We start from the raw sequence: 14,461 nt of genomic DNA, 5'->3' as shown, positions 1-14,461 counted from the left end.
GGGTTGCCAGGTTTTCACAACAAATCCTGCCCAGTTGCTTCTCAAAACTAGTCCAAAACTAATCGCGATTCCAGGAGGTTCCAGGATAAAAAAATTGCATCCCGGGGTTAAAATATCCATTTTTTGGCAGGGTTGTCTTGGTAAAATTCGCATTTTAGGGGCTAAATATCACGTTATGGGTATTGGGGTTGCTTCAAACCGTGGACATGAAAAACAACCGCAGACTTGGCAACACTGGTTCAGGTGGAGTGGCAGTTACTACACAGAGCCGTAGTCTACCGACAACTAACACAAAATCGCTTTCAAAATCGACAAAGAATCGCCACCGATTTTAAAATCGATTTTGTGTAGATTGTCAGTGAATTACGGCTCTGTGTAGTAAATGCCAACCAATGTTGCCAAGTCTGTGGTTGTTTTTAATGTCCGTGGGTCGAAGCGACAATACCAATAACGTGATATTTAGCCCCTAAAATGCGAATTTTACCAAGGCAACCATGCCATAAAACTTACATTTTAACCCCGGAAAGCAATTTTTTATCGGGGAGCCTCCTGGAAATGCGATTGGGCTAATTTTGGACTAGTTTTGAGAAGCAACTGGGCAGGATTTGTTGTGAAAACCTGGCAACCAAGATCTGAATACACGTGCTGGAGATATACTTCTAATTACAGGAGCGTCTTTACTGATGAGATGTGCATGAAAATCGCATTCGATTTTTTGCACAGCCCTACTTCATAGCATTTCTCTTACATAACTTATGTTCTATAGGAGATGCTGCAATTGGTGATGGGGTCAATAGACACCTCCTGAGTTTGACTATTGAGAAGTTGAGGACTGGTTTTTCTCTCAATTTTGGTATTCATTATATAATTGCAATTTTGTGTCTATCATCCTAATTTATACAAAAAAATTCATGATTATTAATAGTGTACCATACCATTAAATTATTTTTCAGGTGTAGCAGATATAACACTCCTGTTTGAGGGTGAACAGGATCACCTTGTTCCATGCTGCAGTCAAACTCTGCTCGATAGCGACTTATTTGTTGTTGCTGGTCGCATGATTGGCCACTCATTTCTTCACGGTGGCCCTCTGCTTCCTGGGATTAGCCCTGCCATAATCCATGTGTTGGTGGGTGGTGCCATTGAGACTGCAGAGATTCATCTGAAGGACTGTCCTGATTTGGATCAGAGGCATACTATCCAATTGGTAGGTGCAAAACATTTCTATCATCATACTGAAATGAAAATAGGATAAATTATTTCCCTGCATACTTTATACCAGTCTGTGGTAAACTCATATACTGAATATATCATTATCTGATACTAAGATTTGATTGTAATAAAAATGAAGTATTGTAATTGCAAGCTTGTAATAAAAAAATTATCAGCTGGAAGGTAATCGTCCCATTTCTGAGGAGGAAAGGGAGGAAATCACGAGACTTTCTGTTATGTGGGATCTTCCTGGGTTTTCTGAAGACCACCGGAAATGGCTCTTTAACAGGATGCTGCAACATGCTGTGAGTGTTAATCTATTAATATATAATCTTATTTATTACCTTGTTCATTTTGACTTTACTGATGTTGGACACACTGATTGTTGCACTGCAGGTGTTTAGTGACTAATAAGAGTTCCTCTGATCCATTAATTCCCAGAGATGATATTACTGTACATGATTTCCCTAGGTTTTGTATAGGACTAAATGTCAAGTAAAGCAGCTGAGGTGTGGAATCAAAGAGACAAAGATTTGGCCACTTATCGCTGAAAGAGAAGATGCTGTTAAAGTGCTCTTCCCAAGGGCAAGTGATGCTGAGTATGGCCCAGAGGTATATCCTTCAGATGAATAGACGCAAATTCGTCTTTGTGCAGTTTGATTTGGTGATTTGTTACATTTTAATTGTAGGTAATTCTTCAGCACATTGTTTGGCCTGTTGCTGAATCAGATGATGACGACGACGACGACAGATTGCGCCCTGAAGTTGTCACTCGCCAAATACAGTTTCTACGTGAATACATTCAGAAAGGTAATATGTCCTTTTTCACATATTTGTCAAAAAATATTTGAGCTCCTGTTACTGAATACTTTGAAAGTCAAATTGCCAACAATCATTATTCATATTGTTTTTTTTTTTTTTGCTTTATCATAAATTGATTGTTTAATTACATTAATTCTGTAAAAGTATTGTTCAAACTGTTCATTGTAAGACTTATTTTAAAGGTTAGTTCACCAAAAAAATTTAATTTCTGTCATTTACTTACCCTCATGCCGTTCAAAACCAGTAAGACCTTCCTTCATCTTCGGAACACATATTAAGATATTTTTGATGAAATCTGAGAGCTTGCCGATCCCTCCGTAGACAGCAACACAACAACCAATTTCAAGGCCCAGAAAGGTAGTAAAGACATTGTTTCAAACAGTCCATGTGACTACAGTGGTTCATCCTTAATGTTATGAAGTTCTCAAAAATAACAACTTTTTTTCAACAATTTCTTCTAGTCTGCGTCAGTCTCATACGAAGTTTACATTGTAAAGACAGCACTTCCGGAACGGAGATTCTTTATTGTCCGTGGCTGTTCACATGAGCACCACGATGGTGAGCTGGTGTTCTGACGTACAATGCGGAAACGCTGCACTGTTTACTACACGGACAGTTGAATGTTGTTTCTTTGTTTGTTTTTTGCGCACAAAAAGTATTCTCGTCCATTCATAATATTAAGGTTGTACCACTGTAGTCACATGGATAATTCTATCTTTTTGGACCTTGACAGTGATAATCATGTTGCTGTCTATGGAGGGTTTAGAAAGTTCTCAGATTTTATTAAACAAAATCACAAAAAAATTTGTTCCAAAGAATGAAGGTCTTACTGGGTTTGGAACGACGTGAGGGTTAGTAATTAATGACAGAATTAAATTTTTGGGTCAACAATCCCTTTAATGTTGTTTGCTGTTTGAAAAAGTTAAATGTTAGTGTGTACAACCTTACAAAAAGTGTTGAGTTGTTTGTATGTATCTTGTGATTTTGTCCACACAGCTACCACAGACCAGCTGCAAAAGCTCTTGACATTTTGGACTGGATGGGAGGTGCCATCCAAGAGCCTGCAGGTTAAAGTTTGGAGAGGGAGGTTTTTCAAGGCTTCCACCTGCAGCAGGACCCTAATGCTTCCTGCTGACATACTTACAATGGGTGATTTCACTTCTACTTTGCATGCTTGTGTAAACACAGCATCGACTGGATTTGGACTTGTTTAAATCCAGACACTTTCAGAATATGTGGTTTGTATTCATTAATTCACATATCTACAGTTCTTGTATACAACTGTTGCTTCCTTGCAGATATGAGATTTATCAACCAACTTGTTTAATTTAGGTTTTTGCTTTTTACACAGTTTGAAATTTAAAATCCTGTGCAAATACAGCATATACACAGGCACTTTCAGAATATGTGGTTTGTATTCATTAATTCACATATCTAGTTCTTGTATACAACTGTTGCTTCCTTGTAGATATGGGATTTATCAACCAACTTGTTTAATTTAGGTTTTTGCTTTTTACACAGTTTGACATTTAAAATCCTGTGCAAATACAGCATATACTGGATTTGGACTCAGTTAAGTCTTGACACATTACGCACTTAATTTATTACATATCTAGTTCTTTTTGTAGGCACCTGTTAGAAATGTTGCCTTGCACATAGAGAAGTAGTTAATTTGACTCATTTACATTTGAGATTTTCATTGTCTACCATTAGTTGTTTTAAATAAACTACCTCAAGAAATAAAATTTTACAATAAATCCCGTTATTCCAAAGTCTTTGTCTTTATTTTACATATACAAATTCTTTACATAAGTAAGTCTCTGGATAGATTGTATTTTATATCCAACTACATATACATTTACAAATGTATTAAAATACAATGGGGTGTCTAGACTGTTTACAACCTTGCTGTCATCTGGTAAATCTATCCTCTGGCCAAAGGACTCAAAGACACAGCTTTTACATTCATGATGACAACAAAAATTACAACTGCAGAAAAAGACCCTTCAATGACCCTTTCTTCAATCAATGTCTGCACATATGTTAGAGTCTGGAGGTATATGTCAACCCCAAATGACTCAGACTCCTGCAGTGGATCAATTTGTGACATAAGCTGCTCAAGTTGCTCATTTGTAAGTTGAGGCCTCTGAATTGCAGGCACATTGACCCCAAAGTGAATTTCTTCAGTGTCTCCTCCACTCTCTTGTTCAACTGCAGCAGAATCAGAATACTGCATCTAAAGGTAAACAGAAAAATCATCACTGTGGTTCTGGTCATTTTAAACCAGGGGGGCACAATCTTGCAGTAACACACTTGTCTGTAACTGAATGTTCCTGAAGATATTTTTTAGCTGGTTCAGGTGTGTTTGATTAGGGATGGAACTTTGCAGGAAGGTAAATCTCCAGGAACAGGATTGGGCACCTTTGTTTTAAAGGAGAACTCTGCTACTCTAGCAAACTCTAGTCACTTCTTTTCTATTTTCCTTTTTGTTGTCGCATGTTTTCCCCACGAGCTCCCCCTACAGCTGTGGGGGGCGGGGGGCGTATATATCACAACATGGTCGTAAAAAACTCCTCCCCCTCACTACCGCTGCTCGTGTGCATTTGTTTTGATCGGAGCAAGCCAACTGTATCGTGTGGAGCTATGTCTAGCGAGGTGGGTAATCTGGTAATACATCATACATGCGTGTGTGTTTGTCAAATTGCCGTAAAGCAATTCGTGTTTCGCTCTCGTTCTAGTTCTCGCTTCTCACGAGACTTCCAAATTCTATCTTGCCGGGATGGTAGTGCTCAAGTTGCAAGGTTGGTTTTCTGCCTGGGAACGCTGGGGGGAGCGGGGAAAGTCACCAATATCACCAGAACAGGTTGTTTAACCATCCATATGATTTCTAGACAGTTTTATTAAGTTAAAAAAAATATCCTTTAAACGAAAACATTTCTACCACAATAAATCAGTAACAGACACAATTGTAGGGTTTCAAAAGATTAAGAAATCAAAACCAAGAATGTACTGTAAGAGGAAATAATTACCTCAGGGTTACTTATTGGATTCTGATACTGGCCAGTCTCCCATAGCTGATTTGGGGTTAGGTTGCTCTCTGTCCTCATGGAATGGTTATCCCATGCATCCCTGAAAGCATCAAGGCTGGCTTGTATGCGAGGTAAAAAAACATAATGACAGCAGAAGAGGTGAGTGAAGCTGCTTAGATCAAGAAGGCCACAATCCTCAAGATGATGTAAAATGTTGTAGTACACAGTGGTGACACACATTCGAACATCCCGCCAGAGGCGTTCAATCCTGATAAAACAGCATGTATAAAAATGACTGACATGGTGTGTACTACTAACTCATAATGTAATGTCAAGATTTTATGTTTTGAGAAAATTATGAACAGTTTATTACAATAACAATACTTATTACATAATGTGTACTGATTACATAATACGTATTACATGGTGAAAAATTCACAAGCACACTGAAATTGATGTTGAGTTTAAAGGATTAGTTCACTTTCTTTTTCTTCAGTCAAAAAGAAATTAAGGTTTTTGAGGAAATTATTCCAGGCTTTTTCTACACAGAATGGACTTTAAATGGCAACCAAATATCCCAAGGTTCAAATGTCCGTCTCAATGCAGCTTCAAAGTCTCTACACGATCCCAGTCGAGAAATAAGGGTCTTATCCAGCAAAACTATCGTCATTTTTTTTTATTTATTTACTTTTTAACCACAATTGTTCGTTTTGTGCTGGGCTAAAAGTGTCTCAATTTACTTTTTTTTAAAGAAAATTACATAGTTTTGTTGGATAAGACCCTTATATCTCGACTGGGATCGTGTAGAGACTTTGAAGCTGCATTGAGACGGACATTTGAACCTTCTTTGAACATTGTAGAAAAAGCCTGGAATAATTTCCTCAAAAACCTTAATTTCTTTTCGACTGAAGAGAGAAAGACATGGATCTCTTGGATGACATCGGGGTGAGTAAATTATCAGCAAAAAAATTTTTTGAAAGTGAACTAATCCTCTAACCATCATCCCAATAAATGATACCGAGTAGGAATGTGTAACATTTACCTTTGATTGTGCACACTCTTGCCAGCAATGAAGCTTGCATTCTCTGTTCCTCGCATTAGAAACATCAGTCGCGCCACTCCTACATTTTCTCCTCCATGATCTCTTCGTACTCTGTAAATACATTTTAAAAATGGACTCTTAGAAATTGCAAACAGGTTCAAATTAAATGATGACACAATCAACCAAAGTAAATTAATTAGTAAATCATAAAGAAGTAAAATTGTCTATTTTGTAACATTCCATTCAAGAAACCCCAAACATCAATGAAATTGCACAGGCTTTTTACATGATTGGTATAACAAATAAAAGCATTTCTAAGGGGCAAAACTTTACAGTGTTACTGATAAGACTTACAATTTATTCTTTGTTAAATTTGTGGGTTATAAAACATTACCTTAAGGGAAAACCAAACTCCTCTACTGCCTCTTCGAAAAATCTAAGAGTTGTTTCAGAGCGGTTGTTGTCTGCAATGCGTAAATACATGATCTGAAAAACAAAAATCACCCATTGGGGCAAACGTTATTTTTTGAAAGAATATAAAATGTATATTTTTAAAATGCAGTTAATTTATATTACAGTTCTTCTTACAAACGGATTCTACACAAAGTAGGTTTAAATGTCTTAACTTTCTTGAATATCCATCCACACCCCCAAAGATAACCATGCTGTATCTACGGTAATTTAATGGAGAAAACATCAGAGCAAAAACATGTTGCTTGACAAAAGAATAATAATATTACTGAAGTATTTGTCATCATATTAGCTTTCCCTTTAGCCCTAAAATAGACAGCTGTATATCTCTTATACAGACTTGTGTCTAAAAACTGCATGTAACATATTTTGGTAACTGAATGTTAATGATATTTGCATACACATCACATTTGATTTGACATAAAAATATACATTCTTAAAAAAAAATTTACATTACCTTATGAGCTTATGGTTTGTATCTATATGTACAAGATACTTGGGGTATGGTACAGAATAGGTTCGCCGAGCAACACAACCAAGCTGGGACATCCGTGAGAGAACACCGAGACCATCAACACGATGCATAGATGCACAAATTCTGTCCCACTGTACTCTATGTCCTTTGGCAAGGAGCGCTCCTCTGACAACCCTGTACCCTATGTTTGGCATTGTGCTTTTGATTTCAGACACCAATGAATCAAGTTCTTCATCTGTGCAGCTGCTGTAGAGGGAAGTGACTGACAAATCACATTCTCTCATCCGACGATAGATGGTTGTACGAGAGACACCTAAAATTTTACTGATGGTTTCCTGGGGTAAACCAAGCTTCAGAAAGTGGATTAGTCTTTCTCTTGATAAATGGATTCTAGGACGTCCACATCCTTGTGATCTTTCCATCTCCACTAAAGTTGCCACCTGCTGACCTTCCTTGTGCTGCTGAATAAGTGAATCCAAGTCCATTAAACCTCTGACCAAGTCCTGTGAAATTCCAATGTTTGCTGACATGGCAGTAATCAAAGTCATTTCTTGACAGCAAATAAATTGCAAGTATTCAATGTCCAGAGGAGGGTGTTCCAGAGCATAAGTCACCCTGGAAAGTAGTCTATGAAGGACTTGTTGCCTCACTGTGTTCTATAATGCATTACCACATAAACAAACCATTTGGTCAATGCAATAAACCTTGTTCATAATGAAATATTAGTCTAATGATTGGTGAATACTGCACAGTATAGAATTTATATTCTTAGATTTTGAAAAAACTAAGTGAACAGTAGATGGCTAATTATATACCAAAAATATTTTAAAACGTAGCATGCTACATCATGACATGAGAGCGAGAGAGAGAGTGTAAATGTCTCTCTCACACACACACACAAGCACGCGCGCACACACATAACGTTGTAATTTTTCTTTCGGGTATTATTACAATGATGCTGTGACTAGCATCACTCACCTGTCTTGCCTCCTGATCGGCCATGTTGAAGTCTGTTGGTCTCAAGTTCGGTGTCTGTTCCCGCCGTTCTCCGTGGCTGTAAGCCAAAACGTGATTGGTTGAAGCGATAACGTGCTACGATTGGTCAGCTCAATGTGGCCGTTATTTGATTGGCTTGAGTAAACGGTGGGTGGAGTCCACTTATTTGTGGATTTATCTGCACGTCGACGCTAGAAGTGTTTCAAATCCGCAAATGCACAGGAACCGATCCACAATTGCGTGCAGTGATTTACAAATGCACAGACAGCGGTTCACAAATAAATGCCAGGTAGAGTTGTGTTTGTGACATTAAACATGTAAATATATATATTTTTTATTTGCAAATCTCATTTTATTTATTTGTGACTTTTATATTTTTTTGTGAAACTCTTTACATTTATTTGTGAATTTGATATATTTTTGTGAATCTCGTTACATTTATTTGTGGATCATAATCTATTTATTTGGAATAATGCAACAATTCTAACCCCATAGAACATGGTCGCACTGTCACCATTAGTATTACATTTTGGGCCTGTTTTACTCCTGTAAATTTGTATATTATCATGGAGGAACATGACTGCACTGTCACTAATACACAGATCACAGTGAAATATGTATGACAATGTATCTTCTCCAAACAGTATGATAACAAATAAAGGTACACATAGTTATGCAAAAAAAAAAAATTTTTTTGTTGAGAAGATATTTTAACTTATTTATTTCTCTTTGGGAAATGCCATGGAAATTAGTTGTACTACACAAACACACACACATACACAGTATATTTACAACATAATTTATGCAAATAGTCAAGAGGTGCCAATGAAACACTCTAGTGTCTGCGTGTTGGTTACATTGACGAACACAATGAATAGCTTAACCATTTAAAGTGGTAATGCCCTAAACTCCTTAAGCTTGGACCGCATCTACTGCCACAAGTCCTTGAATTTTAGCTTGTATATAATGTTACGTTCAAAATCAGGGAAGGCTGCGTCTTCCTGGTTGGTGCTGGAACAGTTCTGCCCTCTTGAACACATCAATCAAGGTTAGGATATCCCTTTCCATGTCAGCTGGATTATGGATGCCACTGGGGCGAGACACCTGCAGCTCTTTGTCAGTCGTGTCCCTTACTGTCTTCAAGACACCAACAGATCTGCTTACCCTGTCAGCAGCTTCTTCTGTCAGGTTTGGGCCTTTGTTCTTCAAAATTGTCTTAAGGAAATTGTTAAGATGTTCAAGGTGAAGGTCCAATGGGATATTCCTCCCCTTCCCACCCCTCCCATTCCAGAAAACGTTTCCATGTCAGACTATGAGCCAGCCGAGGGGCAGGGTTGCATTGATTTGGACCGTTAACAGCAAGGTGCTGTAAGCATACTGACTATGGCCATAAGTCTTAAAGATTAAGAGTGCAACCTTGTACAACCTCATCAGGCGCTCTCCATCTCCCTCTTTTCACTGCGTCCAAGAAGTTCAAAAGCAGAAATCCAAAGCTGAGCCGTGCTTCAGTATGCTCTTTCTTGTAGTCAGCACTAACACTGCGGGAAATACATAGGCTCAGCAGCTGATGAAGCAGACGAAGCAAGACTGTGGATATTGGCTTCATGGTTGTCTCTGGCTTTTCTATAGATAAACATTCTTGCACAGCCAGGCTCACGGCAAGGGAACCTCTCCTTCTCAGCAGGTTGGGCCTTTGCTAAATTGCTGATATTAGTTGTCAGTTCTGTAATGTCGTCAGAAGGGGCGAGGAGCGAGAAATGGAAGGCTAAGACGCACCTCCAGATAGCTCGTCAAAAATCCGTTCAAAAACTGAGCAAAAAACGCAAAATCATCGATTGTTACCCACTTCATGAAAATCACCGGAACAAAATATTCTGCTCGGTTTCGACAATGGTTAAACCGAAAGTCAAGAAAAGCGAGGCACCTGAGACAGGCCTAGAGACCTCGAGCGCACCTTGCTCAGAGGCCCCGGAGGCTGATGACAACACTGTGGAGGAACCCTCTAATAAGACGGTGCTCGCGGCCTTCGCTGCTCTAAGCGCAGATGTGAACTGGATCAGATCAGAGGTTTGTGCCACCATAGAAAACCGCATCACAGAAGTTTCTGCTACCATCAGGGGCGAGATTTCATCACTTAATGAAAACGTCCAGAAATCTATCTCTGAGCTGAGAGGCATATCAGCAGTACACGAGACCTCACTAAAAGAACTGGAAGAAAGCGCTTCTTCCCACTCTGACATCCTCTCCACACTGCAATCTACAGTGGATCATCTGACAACTAAAGTTAAACATCTGGATGAAAAATGTGAGGACCTCGAGGTGCGATCCAGACGGAATAATATTAGGATTATAGGAATACCGGAGGGAAAAGAGGGGCCTCGGCCCAGAGAGTTCATTTCACAACTCCTATCCGAAACGCTGTCTCTGCCGGAGCAACCACTGATAGATTGCGTACACAGGATAAACCGCCAGAAACCGAAACCAGAGGACCCCCCACGACCCTTCATCTTAAGACTTCACTACTACCACGTCCGTGAGGAAATACTACGCAGGGCCATAGAAAAGAATAAGCTGGAATACCAAGGGTGGAAAATACACATATTTCCAGATTTCCCTCCCTCTGTGGTCAAACAGAGAGCGGCGTTCACTAAAGTTAGAGAAATGTTACGAGGAAGATCAGACGTCAGATACGGACTGATTTACCTGCCAGGCTGATGGTGACTCACGGAGGAGTGAAAATGTCGTTCACCGACCCAAAGGAAGCTCAAGATTACGCTGAGAAACATTTTGGACAGCCACAATAGATATTGACAGAGGAAGTGACACATCAGGTGGCGCAGCTAAATGGACAGAGCAGTTATACAAACATAAGGGTTCTATCCATTGAAATATGGTGAGACTGTGCGTTAGGCTACACATTGTTTTATACCTTACAGCATAAATGTTTGGACTTAGCCATCTAACTACTATAAAATCACAATTTGAAAGTGTACTAATTGTAACAGCTATTTACTCTATTTTTTTTCTGATATGCCTATACAAAATGATCTGAATACAAGAGAAGGAAGGAGTGGTGTAACCTTAGCTAGCTGGAATGTGTGTGGACTTAACAACCCAATTAAAAGAGGTAAAATCTTTGCCCATCTTAAATCTTTGGCACCAGATCTAATATTTTTACAGGAAACCCACTTGAAAAAAAGACTCTCATATCAGGTTAAGGTGTAAATGGATTAATAATGTTTACCACTCATCATTTAATTTTAAAGCAAGAGGTACAGCAATTATTATAAGGAAAGGCGTTCCCTTCATTCACAAAGATACAATATCTGATAAGGAAGGTCGATTTCTGATTGTAACTGGGGAAATATATTCTACACCTTTCACCTTGATGAACATATACGCTCCAAATATAGACAATCCATCATTTTTTCAGAAGGCAATGTCTCTTATACCAGATTTATCCCAAACGAACTTGATTATTGCAGGGGACTTCAATTGCGTATTAGATCCGTATTTAGACAGATCTTCCACTCGCAGAGCAGAGAAGAGTAATTCAAGTGTCTTTCTTAATACATTTATCAACAATACTAATCTGTCTGACATTTGGAGAATAGCCAACCCGACTAGCAGAGATTAATCCTTTTATTCTGCAACACATAATCTTACAGCAGGATAGATTATTTTCTTATAGATGCAAAACTAACACACCTTATGCTGTAAATCCGAAATATCACAACATTTTTGACTCTCAGATCACAGTCCCCTTACGTGTACTCTGAATATTCAAAACATTGTGAAGCCACAGGACGAACTGGAGGCTAAACCCTCTTTTATTATCCGAAAAAGAGTTCTGTGATTATCTAAAATCTCAGATAACCCTTTATTTTGATACTAATGATAATTCAGAAAACCACCCCTTCTGTTCTATGGGAGGCATTCAAAGCATTTATTAGAGGCTCTATAATTTCATTTGAAGCATCTAGAAGGAAAACGAACAAAGCTAGATTACTCGAACTAGACAACCAAATTAACCTCCCTGGATAAAGAGAATGCCAAAACTCCCTCCAGTGACTTGCACAAAAAGATATCTGCCTTAAAATATGAATATAACAAGATACTCTCGGCAAAGATTAGTAAGGCATTTTTATATACAAAACAAAAACATTTTGAGTTTAATGACAAGCCACATAGACTCTTAGCCCGGCAACTCAGAAAACAGGAAAATGATCGCATGATACATAAAATTAAATCTGATAAAGGTGAGATTCTGTTTAAACCCAAGGACATCAATGATCGATTTCTCCAATTCTACAAAAATTTGTACACTTCCAAAAGTAATACAGACTATACAGCTATGCAAGATTTCTTAAATAAGTGCAATCTCCCCCAACTAGATGAAAATGAGGCAGCTCAGCTGAACTCTGAAATTTCTGTTGAAGAAGTTAAAAAGGCGATTACTTCACTCAAAAGTAATAAAGCTCCAGGCCCTGATGGCCTTCCAGGTGAGCTGTATAAAAAATTTAATGTAACCCTGTGCCCATATCTACACAGGATGTTCACTCAAGCCCACATGAATGGTGTCCTACCTCCTACTTTAACAGAAGCGGTTATTACAGTGATACATAAAAAGGGTAAGGACCCAGAAAAGGTTGGCTCTTTTCGACCTATTTCTTTGTTAAACCAAGATGGGAAATTATTTTCTAAAATTTTGGCCAATAGATTGAGCCCCCTCTTAGATAAATTAGTACATCCAGACCAAACTGGTTTTATACCAGGTAGAAACTCTTTTTTCAATCTTAGACATTTATTTAATATCATGTATGCTACTAATAGACCACAAGAAGAATTAGCCATCCTTTCACTCGATGCTGAGAAGGCATTCGACCAAGTCGAGTGGCCGTATCTATTTGAAGTTTTAAAGAGATTTAATTTTGGAGAAAAATTCATATCAATGGTAAAGCTCCTTTACAACAACCCCTGTGACTAATCAAATATTGTCCCCCCGTTTCAGACTGCATAGAGGAACGAGACAAGGGTGCCCTCTTTCCCCCTTAATTTTTGCTTTAGCAATCGAACCCCTTGCCGTGAGTATCCACTCAGACCCTCTAATTCATGGTTATAATACACAAAAATCTATAAACAAAATCTCATTATATGCCGATGATGTTTTGTTATTTATCTCTCAAACCCCAAGTAACAATCTCACAGATACTCGATAAAATAAATTCATTTGGGACCTTTTCTTCTGGTTACAGGATAAATTGGAATAAAAGCGAGCTAATGCCCATGCAGGTGCAGAATATTGCCTGGTTACAGAACCTCCCTTTTAGTGTATCTTCAGAAAAATTCACGTATTTAGGAATTCAGATTACAAAATTGCCATTCTAATTTATTTAAGGAGAATTCCCACCACTGCTATCTAAATTACAATCAAACATACAGTTTTTCTGGAAGACCTTGCCAATATCATTACTTGGCAGAGTGAATGCTATCAAAATGATTTTTTTGCCCCAATTACTATATTTATTTCAGAACATTCCAGTGTTTCTCCCCAAATCTTTCTTTAAAAAAATTGACTTGATTGTGCTCCCTTTCTTATGGGACTACAAAACCCACAGAATAGGCTAGAAACACCTCTGCAAATCTAAAATAGAAGAAGGCTTGGCACTCTCGAATTTTTTATTATATTACTGGGCCTCACATATCAAGATTATGGCGTACTGGCTGGATAACACTGCTACCCCACCAAACTGGCTCGAATTAGAACAAGAGGCATGCCAGCCTAACTCTATAGGTGCCATTCTTCTGGCACCTTACACTATTGAGAAGTCTTTGTACAATAGCAACGTGATGATCCATAGTACAGTGCGTATTTGGAAACAAATCAAATCACACTTTAAGTTGAAACCCATATCTTATGCATTACCTATCACTGGAAACCCTACGTTTCCTCCATCCATTCTTGATAATACTTTTAATCTCTGGATGAACAGAGGCATCCATACAATAGGAGAGTTATATATTAACGGCATTTTTGCAATCTTTGCACAATTACAGAGTAAATATAATATACCGGGTAGTAGTTTCTTTAGATACTTGCAAATTAGAAACTATGTAAGAAAATATTTGCAAAATTTTGAGACCTTCTCAGGCTCTTGTCTTGATCGATGCCTCCGACCCATGTCTTGCTCAGAAAGAAAAATCGATATCTTATATTTATGACACATTTGCAGTCTATTAGTCCAGTGATCTCCACTTCCATAAAAACAAAATGGGGGAAGAAGAAATGGGCACTGTGATCCCAGACCCTCTATGGGAAAAGAGGTTGGAACATACTCATCGATGTTCTAATAATGCTAGGCACTGCCTAATTCACTTTAAGATTCTACATCGTCTTCACTATTCTAAGGAGAG

General features: G+C 38.3%; 1 protein-coding gene across 2 annotated transcripts; it reads right to left on the bottom strand.

The window, feature by feature from the left end:
* Positions 1-3,788: 3,788 nt before the first annotated feature.
* Positions 3,789-8,287, bottom strand: LOC109078767. 2 transcript variants are annotated; one of them, XM_042722549.1, is made up of 7 exons: positions 8,030-8,287; positions 7,034-7,707; positions 6,731-6,776; positions 6,500-6,591; positions 6,106-6,216; positions 5,064-5,331; positions 3,789-4,270 (listed from the first exon to the last, which is right to left on the bottom strand). In XM_042722549.1, exons 1-7 carry the CDS (start codon positions 8,051-8,053, stop codon positions 3,959-3,961), a joined length of 1,527 nt encoding a protein of 508 aa, XP_042578483.1. In that variant the 5' UTR covers positions 8,054-8,287; the 3' UTR covers positions 3,789-3,958. The 2 variants fall into 2 exon arrangements, with proteins under 2 accessions (XP_042578483.1, XP_042578484.1); XM_042722550.1 differs by having other exon boundaries at positions 5,064-5,178.
* Positions 8,288-14,461: the final 6,174 nt, after the last annotated feature.

This window comes from Cyprinus carpio, chromosome B4, assembly GCF_018340385.1.
Source record: "Cyprinus carpio isolate SPL01 chromosome B4, ASM1834038v1, whole genome shotgun sequence".
In the NCBI taxonomy this organism is placed as follows: Eukaryota; Metazoa; Chordata; class Actinopteri; order Cypriniformes; family Cyprinidae; genus Cyprinus; species Cyprinus carpio.
The sequence above is the reverse complement of the archived record's forward strand: the minus strand, read 5'-3'. Positions and strand labels throughout refer to the sequence as shown.